General features: G+C 43.6%; 1 protein-coding gene across 2 annotated transcripts in view; it reads left to right on the top strand.

Moving 5' to 3' along the window:
- ptprn2 (protein tyrosine phosphatase receptor type N2) overlaps positions 1-21,253 on the top strand; it is a 1,029,555-nt gene that overhangs the window by 279,966 nt on the left and 728,336 nt on the right. For both annotated transcript variants that reach the window (XM_078537232.1, XM_078537231.1), the window contains exon 3: positions 19,640-19,753. In XM_078537232.1, coding sequence (XP_078393358.1) covers positions 19,640-19,753 — 114 coding nt within the window. The remainder of the gene's footprint in view (positions 1-19,639; positions 19,754-21,253) is intronic.

The following is a 21,253-nucleotide window of genomic DNA, read 5'->3' as shown; positions in this document are numbered from 1 at the left end:
TTACCATCTACCACTCTCCTTCAGCTGATGAATCAGTATTCCTTCATGTTGAGCACCATTTTGAGGAAGTATTGAGAATGGCAAAGACATAGAATGGACTCTGGGTGGGGGACTTCAATGTCCATCATCACGAGTGCTCATTAACACTGCAACTGACTGATCTGGCTGAGTCCAGAAGGACATAGCTGCCAGACTGGGCCTGTGGCATGTGGTGGGGGAACCAAAAAGAGGGAAAAACCTACAAGACCTTGTCCTCACCAATCCACATATCCCAAGTCCATCAGCCCATGACAGTATGTGTAGGAGTGACTGCTGCATAGTCCTTGTGATGACGAAGCCCCGTCTTCATTATGAGCATGCACTCCATCGTGTGGTGTGGTACTGTCAGCATGCTAAATGGGATGGGCTCTGAACGGATCTCTCAGCTTGAAACTGGCCGTCCATGAGGTGCTATGGGCCATCAGCAGCAATGAAATTGTATTCAACCACAATCTGTAACTTCATGAGCTGGTATATCCCCCAACTCTACCAACACCATCAAGCTGGGGGATCAACACTCGTTCAATGAAGAGTGCAGGAGGGCATGTCGATCTGGTGGAGCTACAACACAGGATTACTTGCATGCTAAACAGCAGAAGCAGCATGCAATAGACTGAGCTAAGCAATATCACAACTAACGGATCAGATCAAAGCTCTGCCACATCCAGTTGTGAATGGTGGTGGATAATTAAACAACTTACAGGGGGAGGATGCTCCACAAATATCCCCATCCTCAATGATGGAGGAGCCCAGCATACCAGTGGACAGGACCATCTTCAGTTAGAAGTACCGAGTAGATAATCCATCCTGGCCTTCTCCTGAGGTCCCCAGCATCACATATTCCAATCTTCTGCCAATTCGATTCATTCTACATGGTACCAAGAAATGGCTGAAGGCACTGGATACTGCAAAGGCTATAGGGCCTGACAATAGCCTAGCAAACTGAAGACTTGCGCTCCGGAACTAGCTGTGCCCTTAGCCAGTACAGCTGTAGTTCCAGTACAGCTACAACACTGGCATCTACCCACCAATGTAGAAAATTATCCAGGTATGTCCTATCCAGAAATAGCAGGACAAATCCAATCTGACCAATTACAGTCCCATCAGTTTCCTCTCGATTATCAGCAAAGCATTGGAAGGTGCCATCGATAGTGCTATCAAGGGGCACTTACCACAGCAATAACCAGCTCCCTGATGCTCAGTTTGGGTTCTGCCAAGGCTACTCACCTCTTGACCTCATTTAAACCTTATCCCAAATATGGACAAAAGAGCTGAGCTCTAGAGGGGAGGGGTGAGTGACTGTCCTTCACATCAAGGCAGCATTTGGTCACGTGGCATCAAGAAACCCTAGCAAAAGTAGAGTCAATGGGAATAAGTGGCAAAATACTCTCCATTGGTTGGAGTAACAAAGGAAGATGGTTGTGGTTGTGGAGGCCAATGATATCAGACCCAGAACATCACTGCAGAAGTTCCAGAGGGCACTGTCTCAGCCCCAACCACTTTCAGCAGCTTCATCAATGACTTTCCTTCCATCATGAGGCCAGAAGTGGAGATGTTCGCTGATGATTGCACAACGTTCAGCACCATTCGCAACTCCACCGATACTGAAGCAGTCTGTGTTCATATGCAGCATGACCTGGAAACATTCAGGCTTGGGCTGATAAGTGGCAAGTAACATTCATACCATACAAGTGCTATGTATGATGCCAACCAGTGGTGAGCTTTCCCACTGATTTGCACTGACTTCAGTTTTGCTAGGGTTCCTTGATGCCACACTTGGTCAAATGTTGGTGTGATGCCAAGGGCATTCACTCCCACCTCCTTTTGAATTTAATTCTTTTTTCCTCCTTGGACGAAGGCTGGAATGAGGTCTCGCACCGAATGCCTCTGGCGGAACCCAAAATGAACATTGGTGAGCAGGTTATTGCTGATTAAGTGCTGCTTGACAGTGCTGTCAATGACACCTTCCAACACGTTGATGATTGAGAATAGTCTGATGCATAGTGATTTGGTCAGATTGGACCTGTTAGGCTATGGGACAACATGAACTGCCAGTTCTGTGGACGCCCATCCCAATCTCTCATTGGACTCTTTAGTCATGAGAGGATCCACAGAAGATGATGAAGACACTTACAACTTGGATATACTCGAATAATGAGCAGTCTACCACCATCAGTTGGTTAGGATCTAGAGTACACTGCCTGGAGGAGGCACATTCAATTGCGGCTTTCAAAAGAGAATTGGATCATTATCTGATGAGGAAAAATTTGCAGGGTTCTGATTAAAGGCAGAGGAGTGGCATTAGGTTAATAGCTGATGCAGAGAGCTTGCATAGACTTGATGGGTAGAATGGCCTTTTTCTGTGCTGTAACCATTCTATGATTCTGAATGATAACTTTTGTTGTGAAGATAGTTTAAACTGTAACTCACTTATTAACCAATTAAATTTGTCCCTAAACACATAATTCCAAATCAACATTAGTCCAAGCATCATCTTGCTATTTCATGCTGCTACCATGCGGTGTTTACACGACTGGTATTTTCCACTAATAGGATGCTGCTGTCAATCAAAAAAGATGTTCTGCCTACCATACAATTGAGCAATGTTGTGTATGGATATCATTGCCAGTATGATGCAGGTCCATGGCCCATACACCCAAAAATTGGCAGGCTGAATCAAACAGCATGTTCCTTCAGTTATTTGTAATAGGCAGAGTACAGACTGTACTTAACCAGCCCATGCTTGCAAAACCCAAAACAAAACATCTACTGTCAGATAGGATTCCACGATTGGGCATAACTTGCTCAACAATCCTGAGTGCGCTAATAGCTAACAACCAATTTAAGATAATCAGTCAAGCTCGTATGTGGCTCATTTATGCTTGCTAGAAGCGACATACATTCATACGCAGGAACCTGTTCTCTGCAAACAAAAGAAATATATTCAACCCTTGCTCCTTTATTGAATTACCTGGGGAACCTATAGTTACTGTTGCTTTCTCCATGGCAATGCCTCAGCCAATCAGCGTCGACTTGCCAACCAATTAGCACCCTTTTCTTCTGTGGTATAAATTGTTGTGATTGTTTGAAATTTGATATTCTTGCGTTTGTCCTGATGAATACAAGATGAAAATCTTCAGCAACATATCTCTCTTTTCAGTAATATTATTATTTTAAATGATAATGTGGGTGGTAAAGGCATAGACAATTTGGAAATACTGCCTCTGCAGTCTGTCTGAATATCGAGAAGGAGAGTTAATGGATGTCATGAATTACATAGAACCTCATGACAGAAGAAGCCATTCAATCCAACTCGTCAATGCTGGCGTTTATGCTCCACACAAGCTCCCTCCCACCCTGCTTCACCTAACCCTATTAACATGTCCTTCTGTTCCTTTCTCCCTTCTTTGCTGATCTAGCAGCCTTAAAGGCAGCTATGCTATTAGTCACATGACCTGGGGCTAGCAAATGATGATTACATCTGCAAGAGATCGGCTGTAATTTCCTTTCAATGTGAAACTTTCTTGAGAAAGAATGACCTGCATTTAGAGAGCACCTTCCATGTCTTTGCAGCCTATGATGGTGTAGGATGGTGATGTAGTGCTAATGTCACTAGACTAGTGGCCCAGGCAAATGCTCTGCAGACATGGGCACTAATCTGACCACAGCAGATGGTGGAATTTAAATTCAACTAATTAAGTATGGAATTGAAAAGCTAATCTCAGTAATGGCGAACATATGACAACTATCATTTTTTGTCCTTAAAATCCCATCTGGCTCACTAATGTCCTTTAGGGGAGGAAATCTGCCATCCTTACCTGGCCTGGCCTACATGTGACTGTAGAGCCACAGTAATGTGGTTGATTCTTAACTGCCCTCTGAAATGGCCTAGAAAGCCACTCAGCTCAAGGGTAATTAGGGATGGGCAACAAATGCTGACCTTGCCAGTGACGTCAATATCCCATGGAAAGAATAAAAAACAAATCGAATACTATTTAAGTGTAGTCAGCAACACACCTTGGCCAGAACACTGGAAAGAACTCCCCTACTCTTCTTTGGAACAGTGCCATGGGGAATATTCTACAGCCATGTGGGCCTCAGTTTAATGTCACATCTGAAAAATGGAATCTCCGACAATACAGCACAGCCTCGGAACTGCATTGAAGTGCCAGTCTAGATTGTGTGTTCAGTCTTGGAGTGGAACATGAATCTATAATCTACTGACTCAGAAGGGAGAGTCCTACTGCTGGCACCTTCGAGGCTTCTGCTAACACAGGATTATGTAGTGATGATGTTAAATTACCTTATTTTATTCTTTTATCTTAAACATTAATGAAATTGCTGCTCAGATACCAACCATTAGGCAGAATTGGTTGGCAGTGGGAACTCCATAAATAGCTTTTCCTCTGTGATTTTTAAGCAGAATGCTAACACTTTAACTAACCGTACTGAATGTCACAGCCAGTCTCATTATGGTTGTTTCTTTCCCCATTTGTCACTCCTGCTTATTTTTTTTTTTAATTCCTTGTATTTTTCGCTCTGAAGCCATGAAGAAATGCAGGGGCATTTGCTCCACAGGTGTCAACTCCCCTCTGATCCCACATCCAAGTTGCAGTTTCTCATGTGAGGCTAAGAGATGAGTGTTGGCAGGTTGGGCAACAGTAAAGAGCAACACAGCTGAACATGTTTCTGTCCTCAACTGGTGTACAGAAATGCTTTTATGGCAGAGTTCATTGCTTCATAACCAAGAGAAGGACCCAAAGGTTGCCAAAGCTTTTCATCTTGCACTCATCAGGACAAACACAAGAATGCCAAATTTCAAATGATCACAACAATTTATACTACAGGAGAAAAGGGTGGCTGACTTACCGCATCTCTGTAGCAGAGAACTGAGTCTGATTGTAGTGCCATAACCACCACCAACGTAATTGAGATCGGCTTCCTCAGAAAAATCAGGAAATGAACTAGGGCATTCTGAGATGCCAAACCGAGGCCCTGTCTGCCTGCTCGGGTGGATGTACAAGATTTCGTGGCACTATTTCAAAGAAGAGCAGGGGAGTTGCCCCTGGTGTTCTGACCAATATTTATCCTCATTCAACATCATAAAAACAGATTACCTGGTCATTGTCACATTGCTGTATGCAGAAGCTCACTCTGCACAAATTGGCTGTTGCATTTCTTCGGTGACTGCACTTCAAAAGTGCTTCATTGGTTGTAAAGCGCTTTGGGAAGTCCTGGGGTTAGAAAAGATACTAGCAGATCGACCAGATTACTACAACCATACCCTTCCATCCATCAGATAGTAAATTGCAAGGTCCAGGTGGCACAGACCTTCCAATAAAAGGCAGGCTAATTGCCCCTCTTTGTTATAAGGGGCAACAGCTTGTTGACTCTCTCTATGGTGTTCACAATCAATGCAGATCCTTATTGAGGGGAAACATCCCAGTAATACGCCACTGGATGATGACCTGCATTTGGACAACCAGATGCCTTTCCTGAAAGGATTTTCAAAGTTTTATTTTGAGCCAGTGGATTTTCAGCCTATGGCAGCTGATGAAGTTAATTCATTGAGCAGTGGTTTACTCTCCCTCACAGAGATACCATCCACTAGACCCCGGGTAGATACTGAGGTTGTGGATCTCTCAGTTCTTTATAAAGCTAGGCCCGAGGATGTGGATACAGAAGGCACTGCGGCAGACAGTGGCCATCCACAAGAAGACCTTTTGGACCTGGGTTGGCTCTTTCTTGAAGAAAGTAATAAGGAAGAGGCCACTGTAGCACCAAGTGATCCATTGGAGGATGAGGTGCAAGAGGTTTGTTCGCCATTCCAGTCTACAGCTGAACCATATGAAATAGGGGAAGAGTAGGAGTGGGAGTTGGGTAGAATCTATAGCAGTAAAAGGGAGTTACAGAAATGCAATGTAAATAGTTAAATATAGTTTAACATCATTGTTAAGAAGTTGATAGAATACTTGAGTGGGAGGTGGAGTGTAATGGGTAAATACAATAGTTATGGTAATGAGTGATGTAGACCATGATGTATTAGTGACATCAGCAGTCATGTGCTAGACTGTGGATGGAACACTCTGTACTCATGAGAGACATACCTACTCTGTAACCTACCTCATGGTCCCCCCCCAGAACAGGAAATTTCAAACTTCCATTAGGCAGTTATCCTGCCCTGGGAACCATCCGATTCTCCGATTTAAATCACAGACTTCGAATGATTCCGATTGTCTTACAGGAATAGTTATCCAGGAAAAATTTGAAGAATTAAAGCCATTTCTAACTCTTAGGTTACTATACGACTGATCCCCCGCCAACCCTCTGACTACACCCCCCAGCCCCCACTGGGCCCCCCTCCCTGAACCCCCCAACTACCCTCCCAATTCCCCACAGAACCACCCCAATTACCCTCCCGACTCCCTGACTACTCCCCCATGTCACCAACTACACTCCAGGCCTCCAGCTACCCTCCTGACCCCCCATAGGTCCCACTGATTACATCCCCATCCCCTGACTGCCACCCCTATTGCCCCAACGACTAACACTCCAGAGACCACTCAACCAACTCCTTGACCTCGCCCTACTGATCACCCGCCCCACCGCCCCAATCCTACCTGCTCACTTTACACACTTACCTTCTCCCTGGCTTCTCAAAATGGACGGACTTTTAAATTTACCTGCTTTACAGCAGCTAGTGCCGTATTAAAGGGGATGCGGCTTCCTTTCCCCTGACAGGAGGACTCGGGAACCCGCTGCACTGCACTATTCTCACCCGGCCAGAGTCGGAAGGTCAGGTGAGAAATGTGTGGCTGCATTTCAGCATAAGTAAATAGGAGCGGATTGCCACTCATTGGAAGAATAAACCAGTTTGAAGCAAGTTCCATAGTAAAACTAAAGTCTCTTTGGGTAAGATAGGCCACGCATACCAGAACCCAGCAGCCACGCCACCAGTAAATGAAACACACTCCACCATCTTGAGACTGACTCACGCAGAAAAACCTGGGAACTCACCTGGGAAAAAGACAGAGCTCAAATGCTTAGGAACCTGCAGTGTTCTGTTTTTATTTATATTTTGGATTTTCTATGTGGCAATTCAGCAGCATTCCATTTCTTCTGTTCTCTGGTATTATATTTATACATTGCCTACAGTTTGCAGCTATTGACCTTAATTAATGGACCTCATTTGCTGAGTGTATTTGTATGCAATTGATGTTTTGCAATCCACGCATGAATTTGCATTAATAACAAGGACATATTAATTAAGTGATGTATCCTTTGTACATTAAGTACTTCTGCTTAATTTGGAGTGACATTGTTAAATATCTGATTCATCGACTATTTTAGGGTTTTCAATAGCAAGATTCAAAACTTGGTATAAATTTACATTTAATTCAACCAATTATAATTATCGGGGATCTGTACAGTCACATTAGGATTTCTGATGGCGGACATGAATAAAATACATAATGTAAAAGCAAAATACCGCAGATGCTAGAAATCTCATAACACCAACAACAACTTTAATGTAATAGAACACCCCAAGGCACTTCACAGGAGCATTATTAGGCAAAATTAGCCACTGCACCACATAAGGCGATATTACAGCAGATGGCCAAAAACTTGGTCAAAGAGATAGATTTTAAGTAGCATCTTAAAGGAAGAAAGATAGTAGAGAGACAGTTCACCTTTTCAGAGGAAAGGTCAAATTGACTCTGTTTCGCTCTCAACAAATGCTACCTGAGCAGCTGAATATTTCCAGCATTTCTTTTTATTTATAATGAAATGTTGCGTTGTTGAAAGGGTGGAGCTACCTGATGCATCCTTCTTCAACAGGTGCCGTGGACTTCCATTGGATTGGTCCATGATTATGCTTGGCAAAGTACTGCAGTATGGCTGACCAGGAAACTGTCCTACTCTCACTTCCTGCGGTGAGGTGCATTGGAAGAATTTGCAGGCTCATAATCAACGAGTTATGAACGCACCTTCCGTGGCCATCAAGTCCTGAATTGGCACTTGAACCTGAATGAATAAAGCTGAGGGTGAACTGGGTGGTGCAGTGCAGTGTGTTGGCACATTAATCTACCACCATTAGGGCCAAATACCATGTGGACTCAATTCAGTTATTAGTGATCATAAAGAACACCAATCACTGAAAGCAAGCACGCAGGAGCAGCAAGCAGTTAAGAAGGCAAATTGTCTGTTGGCCTTCATTGCCAGAGGACTTGAGTACAGGAGCAAGGATGTCTTACTTTTTAAAAATTCATTCATGGGATGTGAGCGTCACTGACTCGGCCAGGCCAACATTTATTGCCCATCCCTAATTACCCTTGTTCAGAGAGCATCTAAGAGTCAATCACATTGCTGTGGGTCTGGAGTCACATGTAGGCCAGACCAGGTGAGGACGGCAAATTTCCTTCCCTAAAGGACATTAGTGAACCAGATGGGTTTTTACAACAATAATGTTTTCATGGTCATTAGACTTTTATTGAATTCAACTTCCACCATCTGCTGTGGCAGGATTTGGACCCAGGACCCCAGAGCATTACCCTAGGTCTCTGGATTACTAGTCCAGCGACAACGCCACAATGCCATCACCTCCCCCTTACTGCAGCTGTACAAGGCCTTGGTGAGACCAGACCTGGAGTATTGTGTGCTGTTTTGGTCACCTTACCCAAGAAATGATATACTTGCCACAAAGGGAGCGCAGCGAAGGTCCACCAGACTGATTCCTGGGAATGGCAGGATTGTCATATGAGGAGAGATTGGGCCGACTAGGTCTGTATTCACTGGAGTTTAGAAGAATGAGAGGGGATCTCACTGAAACATATAAAATTCTGAAAGGGCTGGACAGACTGGATGCAGGGATGATGTTTCCTGCGGCTGGGGGGCGTCTAGAAACAAGGGCCACAGTCTCAGGATATGGGGTAGGCTATTTAGGACTGAGATGAGGAGAAACCTCTTTACCCAGAGGATGATGAACCTGTGGAATTCTCTACCATAGAAGGCTGTGGAGGCCATGTCACTGAATCTACTTAAGAAGGAAATAGAAAGATTTCTAGACTCCAAAGGTATCAAGGGTACGGGGATAGAGCAGGAGAATGGGGTTGAGATAGTGGATCAGCCATGATCATATTGAATGGTGGAGCAGACTCAAAGGGCCGAATGACCTACTCCTGCTCCCATTTTCTATGTTTCTATATCGATGTAGTGCCTTTCATGACCACCAGACATCTGAAAGTGCTTTAAAACCAATGAAGTCCTTCTGATGGAGCAGGAAACACTACAGCCAATTTGGGTTGTGTCATTGAAAAAGAGGTTGGAAGAGGTTTTTTTAAATTACCTGATCTCTGTCAGGTAAGTTGCATCAAAGTTTTAAGCCTTCTGTGCTGGATTTAACTGTCCACCTTTTTACACTAGTCATTCCCATCTTGCATTCTTTGCATCCACTTTTCAATTTCCCCCTTTCTCCTCTGGATTCACTTTGACAGGAGGTCTATGGAAAGTCTCTCAGACGATCAGAGCACAAACTAGGTGGCTTTGAATGGAAATGATTCACTTGCTGCTTCTGGTCTATTCACTCATCTCGAGGAACCAAGATTCCACCTGCAGCAAAAGAAGTCCCAAAATTACATAATTACAAAAATTACAGAAACTGAACTGGACTAGCCATCTAAATACTGTGGCTACAAGAGCAGGTCAGAGGCTAGGAATCGTACGATGAGTAACTCACCTCTTGACCCCCCCAAGGCCTGTCCAGCATCTACAAGGCACAAGTCAGGAGTGTGATGGAATACTCTCCACTTGCCTGGATGAGTGCAGCTCCCACAACACTCAACAAGCTTGACATCATCCAGGACAAAGCAGCCCACTTGATTGGCACCACATCCACAAACATTCACTCCCTCCACCACTGACGCACAGTAGCAGCAGTGTGTCTAATCTACAAGATGCTCTGCAGGAATTCACCAAGGCTCCTTGGATGGCACCTTCCAAACCCGCGACCACTACCATCTAGAAGGACAAGGGCAGCAGATAGATGGGAGCGCCACCACCTGGAAGTTCCCCTCCAAGCCACTCACCATCCTGACTTAGAAATATATCGCAGTTCCTTCACTGTCGCTGAGTCCAAATCCTGGAACTCCCTTCCTAACAGCACTGTGGGTGTACCTACACTACATGGACTGCAGCAGTTCAAGAAGGCAGCTCACCACCACCTTCTCGAGAAAAGAAGATATACTCATCCGAGATGCCACAGTTTGGCAGAATTGATCCCATTGAACCAGCCACAGACAGAATCACAGAATCACACAGTGCAGAAGAGGCCCTTCGGCCCATCGAGTCTGCACAGACACGTGAGAAACACCTGACCTACCTACCTAATCCCATTTACCAGCACTTGGCCCATAGCCTTGAATGTTATGACGTGCCAAGTGCTCATCCAGGTATTTTTTAAAGGATGTGAGGCAACCCGCCTCCTCCACCCTCCCAGGCAGCGCATTTCAGACCGTCACCACCCTCTGGGTAAAAAAAGTTTTTCCTCACATCCCCCCTAAAGCTCCTGCCCCTCACCTTAAACTTATGTCCCCTCGTGACTGACCCTTCAACTAAGGGGAACAGCTGCTCCCTATCCACCCTGTCCATGCCCCTGATAATCTTGTACACCTCAATCAGGTCACCCATCAGTCTTCTCTGCTCCAACGAAAACAACCCAAGTCTATCCAGCCTCTCTTCATAACTTAAATGTTTCATCCCAGGCAACATCCTTGTGAATCTCCTCTGCACCCCCTCCAGTTCAATCACATCCTTCCTATAAGGTGGTGACCAGAACTGCACACAGTACTCTAGCTGTGGCCTCACCAAGGTTCTATACAACTCCAACATGACCTCCCTACTTTTGTAATCTATGCCTCGATTGATAAAGGCAAGTGTCCCGTATGCCTTTTTCACCACCCCACTAACATGCCCCTCCACCTTCAGAGATCTATGGACACACACGCCATGTTCCCTTTGTTCCTCAGAACTTCCTAGTGTCATGCCATTCATTGAATACTTCCTTGTCAAATTACTCCTTCCTAAGTGTAGCACCTCACACTTTTCAGGGTTAAATTCTTATCTGCCACTTATCTGCCCATTTGACCATCCAGTCTATATCTTCCTGTAGCCCAAGACACTCAATCTCACTGTTAACCACCCGGCCAATCTTTGTGTCATCCGCAAACTTACTAATCATACCCCCCACATATTCATCTAAGTCGTTTATATAAATGACGAATAATAGGGGACCCAGCACAGATCCCTGTGGTACGCCACTGGACACTGGCTTTCAGTCACTAAAGCATCCTCCTTTCATCACCCTCTGTCTCCTACAACTAAGCCAATTTTGAATCCACCTTATCAAATTACCCTGTATCCCAATGTGCATTCGCCTTATTGATGACTGGTCTTAATATATAGAACGTCTTGCGTTCTACATTAAAGCCAACAAAATTATGGGGAGGAAAAGAGGAGAGCGATTCTCCTGAGTATTTGTGGGAGAAAGACCTACAGTTTTAAATCGAAGCTTGACGGCCCCCAGTGCCCCGATTTGAAGACCTTTAGTGAATTAGTAGACCTCATTAAGGGACATTTCCAGCCCAAGCCCTCAGTCACAATGCAGAGGTTCAGGTTCAATTCACGGAATAGAGCTCCAGGGCAGACCATGGCTACGTACGTGGTGAAATTAAAACAACTAACGCAATATTGTGATTTTGGTGAAACCCTGAATGACATGCTCAGGGATCTTTTAGTCTGTGGCGTGCAAGAGGATGCTATTCAGAGAAGATTGCTGGCTGAAATGGATCTTGATTTTAAGAAAGGGTTAGAAATAGCGCTTGTGATGGAAAGCACTATTGATTCAAGGTGTTCAAGATGACGTCGATTTCCTAGTTGGGCGGGAATGGTCAACGAAAAGCCAGGGCTCCGCCGCAAAGCGGGGAATAGCCGCCGCCGCTAACAGATATTTAGAGGAAACAGCTTAGCAGCAATTTTGAAAACTAATTGTTATCGACGTGGAAACAATCACACTCCTAACGATTGGCAATTTAAAAGGGTGGAGTGTTATTTTTGTCACAAAAGCGGGCACATATTGAAACATTGCAAAACGAGATTAAAACAGGCTTCCCCAGGCAACAAATGAAGTCCAATGAAGTATATAATGTGGAAGAGCCAGAAACAACCAATTCTGACAATACTGTCACATTGCAATTGAATGATAAACCCTTAAAAATGGAAGTAGACACTGGCGCCTCTACCACTGTAGTTGGTGAGCACACTTTCAGATATTTAAATAAAGGTGCTCAACAATTAAATTTGGAACAAACCTCTGCCAAGTTGAAAGCGTATACAGGCAAAGAAACCCAGGTAAAAAATATCACCAGAGTAGCTGTTTATTATAGACACCAAACAGCACAACTACCAGTGATGGTGGTAGAAGGTGAAGGACCAAGCCTTCTAGGAAGTGATTGGTTGAAAGAGATTAAATTAAACTAGCGCGGGTTCAGTTTCAGTTTCAGGTTGCGAGCAGGAGGACTGATAGAACTGCTAAAAAAAATGACACCGTCTTCAAGGATGAACTGGGGAAAATCAAAGGCCTACAGGCCAAGATTTATGTGGACTCAGAAGCAACTCCTCGCTTCTTTAAAGCAAGACTGGTGCCATACGCCCTGAGAGAGAAGGTTGACCCTGAGTTGAACCGGCTAGAGAGGCTGCGTGTCATAAAACTGGTTCAGTTCTCAGAGTGGGTAGCACCCATAGTCCCTGCCTAAAACCGGATCAGACCGTCCGGATCTGTGGGGACTATAACTAACGGTCAACAAAGCAGCCAAACTGGACAGGTACTCTATTCCCAAGATTGAAGACCTCTACGCCAAACTAGTAGGAGGGACAACAAAACTTGACATGGGTCACGTGTATCAGCAACTGGAACTGGACAATGCTTCCCGAGCACTTGCGACCATAAGCACCCACAAAAGGTTGTATCAATACACACACCTGCCCCTTGGTGTTTCTTTGGCCTGTGCCAATTTTCAGAGGATGATGGAGAGATCGCTACAAGGACTACCTCAAGTTGTGGTCTACCTGAATGATGTACTAATAACTGGATTCATGGAAATGGAACACTTGGCTAATCTAGAGGAAGCCCTGAAATGATTTTAGAAGCAGGAGTGTGCCTAAAGAAGGAAAAATGCGCTTTTCAGGCAAGTGAAGTCATTTATTTGGGCCACCAGCTAGATGCCCAAGGGTTACACCCTATTGAAGAGAAGGTTAAAACAATCAGAGAGGCACCTGCACCTAAGACCATCTCTGAACTTAAATCATTTTTAGGAATGATTGATTATTATTATTATGGTTGAGTTCTACCAAATTTGCTAACGGTTCTAGCCCCTCTATATTCTATTCACTGCTAAAGGAAAACCAGCATTGGGTTTGGAAGCCACCCCAAGAAGAAGCCTTCATGAAAGTAAAACAACTCTTGCACTCTTCAGATTTGTTAGTGCACTATGACCTGACAAAAGAATTGGTGTTAACTTGCGATGTGTCCCCTTATGGAATGGGAATGGTACTATCTCACAAGATGGGCGACAGTACAGAGAGGCCAATTGGCTATGACACTTACTACAGCTGAGAAAGGATATTCTCAGATCGAAAAGGAAGGTCTGTCGATTACTTTTGGTGTAATTAAATTCCACCAATATGTGCATGGGTGACACTTCATGATACTATCAGACTTCAAACCACTTTTGGGCCTGTTTAGTGAGGAAAAGGCTGTCCCTCCCATAGCTTCTGCACAAATTCAAAGATGGGCCCTAATTTTAGTGGCGTATGAATACACCTTTGTGCATAGACCAGGGATTCATATAGCCAATGTTGATGCCTTAAGTCACCTTCCTTTGCAAGAGAATAAGGACCATGTCCCAATTCCCCAAGAGCTAATATTAGTGATGAATTTCCTGGATTCCTCACCAGCCTGTGCCAGGCAGATAAGAAACTGGATGAATCGTGATCCAGTTTTGTCTCACATGCGAGACCAAGTGTTACATGGATGATCCCAGGAACCAGCCTCTGATGAATTGAAGCCATGTTTCAACCGATGATACGAGATGAGCAGTCAAAATGGTATTCTATTATAGGGTGCACGGGTAGTAGTTCCTTCACAAGGAAGGGAACCACTCTTAGTAGCATTACACAGTGCCCACCTGGGAACCTTAAGAATGAAGATGATAGCGCAAAGTTATTTTTGGTGGCTGGGAATGGATGGCGATATTGAGAAGGTGGTTAAACACTGTGTGCAATGCCAACAGCTACAAAAGTTGCCAGTGGCAGCCCCACTACACCCATGGGAGTGGCCTGGTAGGCCCTGGGTGAGATTGCACACGGATTACATCGGTCCTTTTCTTGGAACCATGTTTCTACGTCGTACCACGTTGAAGTGGAGGGCCAGATCATCCATAAGCATGTGGATCAGTTAAGAAGTACCTGGTATTAATGCGGTTCCAGAGAATGTGGTTCCTCTCAAAGAATTGGAAGTCGTGGAGTTATGACATTCCACACAGGTTAGGAAACCACCTGAAAGACTGAACTTGTAATTTCATGACCTGTGTAAATATTGTAATGTCATGAGATAAATATCCTTGTAAATACAAAATGTACAGAAAAGTTAAAGGGGAAGGAATGCAGTAATTATTGTTTTGATAAACATAGGACTGTAGCTTTAAGAATAATCCTGTGTTGTAAGATCACATGATCTCTTAACCAACCATTTAGCAGTGCGGGGAACCTCTAGGAGAGAGTTCTTCTTTAGTTATAGAGTTAGATGCACACATGTAGCTGCTGCTGCTGTCTTGTAAATAAAGTTCAGTGTTTCCACCAAGAAAAGTTGCCTGGGAAATCAACTCTAACAGGTAGGTAGCAAGTTCCTCGCAGTCATGAATACCAATGCCGTTGTGCTTCAAGGAGAGCTTCACAGTGTCTTTGAACATTATACTTGTCTCTCCCTGGATCACTGGCCATTTGAGAGTTGAGAAAACAGGAGCTGGTAGCAGGAGTTTTTTGACATCTGGACATAGTGTCCAGTCCATTGAAGTTGATTTTGCATGAATTTTGCCGCGATTTGTGGAGCTGGCTTGAAGAAGGACACTAGCGTTTGTTTGACGGTCCTTCCATTGAATCAGGACGGCTGCTGCAGAGACACTTCTGATGGAATTTCTCTAGTGCCCTTATGTGCCACCGATGCACAGTTCAGGTCTCACTGCGGTACAAGATTGTGGCGATGACAACTGCTCTGTACACTAGGGCTTTTGTTGACTTATGGAGGTATTTGTTGTCAAATACTCACTGCCTTATTTGTAGAAAGCCTAGTTGGCAGCTGATCCAGTGTTGGATCTCCTTTTCAGTGGTGTCCTATTGAGAGCAGTGGCTACCAAGGCATTGGAGGCGCTCAATATCTCCCAGAGTCTCTCCTTCAACATATATGGGAAGTGGAATATTTGGTTGACCAGACATACAAATTTTGTCTTGGCAACATTCAAGGACAGGCTGAGTTTCTTGTATGTAAAGTTGAAGAGATCAAGAACGGCTTACATATCTGGTGCAGAATGGGCGATGACACTGCAGTCATCCACAAACTGTAAATTATGTAGCGTCTGTGGTGGGCAGTTTAGTTTTGGCATGGAGGTGACTGAGGTTCTTTTCTATTTTTTTAAGGGGTCTGGGCATCACTGGCAGGGGTAGCATTTGATGCCCATCCCTCACTGCCCTTAAACTGAGTGGCTTGCTAGGCCATTTCAGAGGTCAGTTAGAAGTTATATGTAGGCCAGACCTGTGTCATGTCCATAAGACATGAAAGAGATCATAAACTGTGTAAATTAAACCTTACTTTCTGCATATTTAAAAATGGGCTTTACCAAAAAATATGGATGCTACAGATCACATGATTTTCAAGTTGGCTACAGTTCTGGAAATTTCCAACAATAATTACAGCACAAAGGCTTAACCCTCATCCTTATAGAATCATTATGTGGACCCATTACAATCAATGAAACAAGGGAGCGGCAGATGGTCTGTCTCCCCAGGCTGGACTTATAACAAAGAGTGAGCCATCAAAACTTGTTATACCTGTGGAGGCATTAATAGCCGCATATCTCCAAAGGTGAACAATAGATTTTGACCATAGAAACTGATTGTTAACCTGAAACTGACTCATCAGTGGACAACACCACATGACCATGACTGAGAGGTGACTTGATTGAGGTGTACAAAATTATGAGGGGAATAGATAGAGTGGACAGGATAAAATTGTTTCCCTCAATGGAGAATTCTAGAACCAGGAGACATAGATTCAAGATAAGTGGCTGAAGGTGTAAGGGGGACATGAGGAAGCACTTTTTTACGCAGAGGGTAGTGGGTGTCTGGAATTCGCTGCCCAAGTTGGTAGTAGAGGCAGAAACTTTAAACTCTTTTAAAAAGTACCTGGATCTGCACCTTAAGTGCTGTAAGCTGCAGGGCTATGGGTCGGGTGCAGAAAAGAGGGATTAGAAAGAGCACCTGGGTGTCCTCGGGTTGGCATGGACAAGATGGGCCGAATGGCCTCCTTCTGTGCTGTAACTTTTCTATGGTTCTATGGACCTAAGCTCCTTTGGCCTTTGGAAAGTTTTAATGTTACATTCCTGGACTCCCAGGACAGTCTGCTGTTAACATCCAGCCTGTCAACACCAAAGCAGGACTCCAGGCTGACAACAAAGCCTGCCTCATGTCTAAACCTTCTCAAAGCCCTGTTCTCTGGAAGATTCCTGCCATTGCCTGTAGAGCGGACCGAGTCTCTGGATAACAACCTCATCTTGCTGCGTCATCACCAAATTTGAAGGAATTTGGCAACACCTGCTTTCAGCCAGCTGAGCCCACTTGAACTTTAACTCTGAAGTGACTGGACTGTGACATTCTGGACTCTGACATGCATGTGAATTAGTATCTATATCTTTGTTTTTTCATGTTTTAAATTATTTCTAGTTGGGAAACCCTTTTCTTTCCTATCTCCTCCTCGTGTGCTTTTGTATGTGAATATGTAGTTGTGACAACAATCCCCTAGGTTTGAATATTTTATTCATTCATGGGATCTGAGAGTCAGAATTTATTGCCCATGTCTAATTGCCCTTGAGAAGCTGGTGGTGAGCTGCCTTCTTGAATCGCTGCAGTCCATGTGGTGTAGGTATACCCAGAGTGCTGTTAGGAAGGGAGTTCCAGGATTTTGACCCAGCGACAGTGAAGGAACAGTGATATATTTCCAAATCAGGATGGTGAGTGGCTTGGAGGGGAACTTCCAGGTGGTAGTATTTCCATCTATCTGCTGCCCTTGTCCTTCCACTTGGTAGTGGTCTTGGGTTTGGAAGGCATGTATGAATGAACAATATTCAATTCCAGATTTTATTAACTGAACTTAAATACCACCAGCTGCCATGGTGGGTTAAACCCATATCCCCACAGCATTAGCCTAGGCCTCTGGGTTACTAGTCCAATGATATTACCATTATGCTACCATTAAAGAGTTTAATATTGATACCGGAGGAGAGTTCATCATTAATGATGTGACTATCCACTGTCAGGTGGATTGTGAGCAGAATGAGGGCTATCACACAGCCTTGCTTGATTCTGGTCCGGATTTTGAAGGCACCTCTTTCAGATCTCCCACTCAAGACAGTTGTAGTCATATCATCATGAAGCAATTACAGGATTCTGATGAAATTTCTCGGACATCCAAATCTTTGGAGCATTGTCCACTGAGCCTCGCGATTTACTGAGTCAAATGCTTTGGTCAGGTCGATGAAATCATTGAAGAGTTGTTCTCGACATTTTTCTTGGGTTTGTCTGGTAACAAATATCGTCTCAGAGGTTTCTCAGTCTAAAGCCACACTGTCTCTCTGGGACGATTTTATTATAGCCACAGGAAGTAGGCGATTCAGGAGAATGTGAGTCAGGATTTCCCTGCTATGGACAAGAGGGAAGTACCTTAATAGTTTCCACTGCATGATCTATCTCAATCCTTGAAGGTAGTTACAATTGTTGCATTCCTGAATTAGATGGGGGGTAGTTCTTTTTCCACCCAAATCTATAAGATGAGTGCATTAAGTCTTGATGTGAGCAAAAGCCCCATAACATTGAAGATCTCAGCTGGAACATGATCGGGGTTGCAGGCTTTTTATCTGTTTATCATCTGTTTTATTGCTTGTGGTAGCTCTCCCATCAATGGTGGTCCTCTAGCCAATATTTATCCCTTAACCAAAATCACGAAAACAGGTGATCTTGTCACTATCGCATTGCTGTTTTACCTCGGACTACCGCGTTTCCTAGATTACAATAGCAACGACACTTCAATAGTACTTGGGTTCAAAAGTACTTTGGGGTATTAAGAGACCATGAAGTACATTATCTGAATGCAAGGCTATTTCTTTTGCCCAGCATTTGTTGACACTGTGTATTCATACTTCAATCTGCTGCACACATCTAGTAGCAGTATTTCTGTTTTTCTACAGGCTGCATTTATTATATTTCTCAATCATGCATGCAACATTTGAGCATGTATTGACATAAACATTGTACTAAACCAATTTGACAAAAGATCATCAACCTGATATGTTAACATGGCTTCACTACAGATGCTGCCTGACCTGCTGAGTGTTCCAACATTTTCTGCTTTTATTTCTGATTTCTATTGTCCGCAGTATTTGTTTTTATTGCTTTAGAAACAGATAGGAGAAACAGAGAGACAATTAACGTTCCAGAATTGCCCTCGGCCCATAGCTCATGAAAATGACAGTCACGAATAAGTTGTAATTCCCTTTGTGACTAGTATATTGATCATCTCCTAGTGCCACTCATTGTATTTTCAAATTTAAATGATTCATGTTTAGCTCCTTGGAGAAGAGAAGATTCAGAGGAGATTTAATAGAGGTTTTCAGAATCATGAGGGGTCTGGACAGAATATGTAGGGAGAAACCGCTCCTGTTGGTCGAAGGATTGAGAGCCAAAGGAAACAGATTTAAGATGATTGGCAAAAGAAGCTCCAGTAACATGAGGAAAACCTTTTCCATACAGCATCTGGTTAATATTTGCGATGCTCTGCCTGAGAGCATGGTGGAGGCAGGTTCAACTGAGCCTTCAAATGAGAATTGGATAATCATCCGATGTGAAAAAAATTGCAGGGCTATGGGGAAAAGGCGGGGTGGAGTACTAGAAAAGTTCTTCCAGAGGGCTGGCACGGACGGAATGGGCCAAATGGCTGCCTTCTGTGCTATAACCATTCTATGATTCTGGCCGTGTTTGATTTTGAATACGAACATGGCGTAGCATAGCAATGTCACCATGAAACTTTTTCATCACTGTGCTCTGTAGCCCAGCACAGGAAAGATATATCACTTTAAATCTAAAAGTTCTCTCATTTGTTTAGTGGAGTGAACGTGTTCAGTTCCACCCTCCTGACCACCTTTTTTACGTATATTTTGTAGTGAGAAATTTTCAGACTTCTGAGCAATTATTCAGGAATCTTCCTCTTCTTGTTTTGCAGATGGAATATTCGGGAGGTGTCAGCTGGTCACGGTGATAGACGTATACAAATACGAAGTTTCACCCACCGATCTTCAGCGTCTCCGGGCTATCCTACAGGAGCTGTCCCTCAGAGGTACTCATTAAATAGAATGCTTACCTTTTGGAAAAGCTCTTTTTCTATCGAGCATCTGTTATGTTTCAGGGGCTGTGCCTCATTGTCACTAAGGTTGCAACATGTGAAGCATAAAATTATTGAAATATTTGAAATTTCCAACATTGCAACTGCGGCTACACTTCAAAAGTGCTTCATTGGCTGTGAAGCACTTTGGGCTGCCCTGAGGTAGTGAAATATAAATGGAGGCTCTTTTTTATATGACAGAAAAGAATGAAATTTGAATTGGCTTCAGAGATTTTTCAGCGTTCAAAGTAGAGTGTGCAATCAGGCCGCGCCACTAAATAATAGTTTATGGTCACTCAGTTTAAATGCTCCTTGTCACGTAGGATTGGCCCGTTTATGAGCTGAGTAGCCGGCAAAATACAAATTCCGCCAGACCAATCACAGATCTGTTAGCACGGGAAAGCCAGTAAGCCTAACTTGAAGAAGGTCAAGCCATCCGTGCACGTATGGAATGAGTGTCCAATTGGACTTGGACAGAATCAACAAAGGCATTTTGGTAATAAATTGAGATCACAAGGTCTTTAGATTTTCAGGTAACATCTGAATGTACTGACAAGCAAAGCCAGTGCTTTAGCTGAGGAGTCAGGAATGCTGACTGTTTTCTCCAAAGCAGTAATGGCTCCTCATGACCAGCAACTAAATAAAACTTTGTGACAGTCACGTGTAATTCTGTAGGGTAGAGTTGCATCCAAAATGTCGCACCCAAAACGTGATTGGTTAGGTAGCAATTTAAGTTTTCATTAAAATTCATTTGCATAGTCGCAAATGTAAAATCTTTTATAAAACCAACACAGTTGGGCATCGTAAGAGAAAAAAAAATTGTTTCATTTTGTTTTCTTCCATTAAAAGATATTCTTGATGAATCTAAGAGTGGTAATCTGGTGCAGTTTTACTTATTCAGCTGGAAATGGGTATATCACTTAAAATAAGCATTTTTAATAAGGGTGTTAAGTCTTTCCTCCATCTGTGAGTCACTTGATTTAAAATCAATGCAAGTTATTAAAAAAAAACTATATTGAAGCATTTAATAATTTAATCGGTATACGATAGGCAGTTTCTAATTAAATATAATATTCTTTGATTGATGTGATAAGCTTTTTAAAACGTATCTGCTGGTAGTACTAAATGTACCTGTGAGCTTCAGAACATAACAATTTGAAGCGGCTTCCCAAACCAGCACAATCAGTGGAATTGTGCAAGTTCGACCGGCTGTATGGTTAGTCTTGTGGGCAGAGCCTGATTTGGGCAAATTGAATCTTGAAACAGTGTAAAAGACTGCAAAAAACATGAGTGGAATAGTTTTGGCCATAACTCATATACGTTTAAACTTACCAATCTTTTGCGCTGGTTTGCTGAGTGTGGCCGGGTTGTGCTGATAGTACTGGCGGTAACAAGTGGATATGCAAACCGTGCATGTTGTCCTAGTCACTTACTATCTTGAGAGAATACTGACAT

This window comes from Cetorhinus maximus, chromosome 3 (genome assembly GCF_964194155.1).
Source record: "Cetorhinus maximus chromosome 3, sCetMax3.hap1.1, whole genome shotgun sequence".
NCBI lineage: Eukaryota > Metazoa > Chordata > Chondrichthyes > Lamniformes > Cetorhinidae > Cetorhinus > Cetorhinus maximus.
The sequence above is the reverse complement of the archived record's forward strand: the minus strand, read 5'-3'. Positions and strand labels throughout refer to the sequence as shown.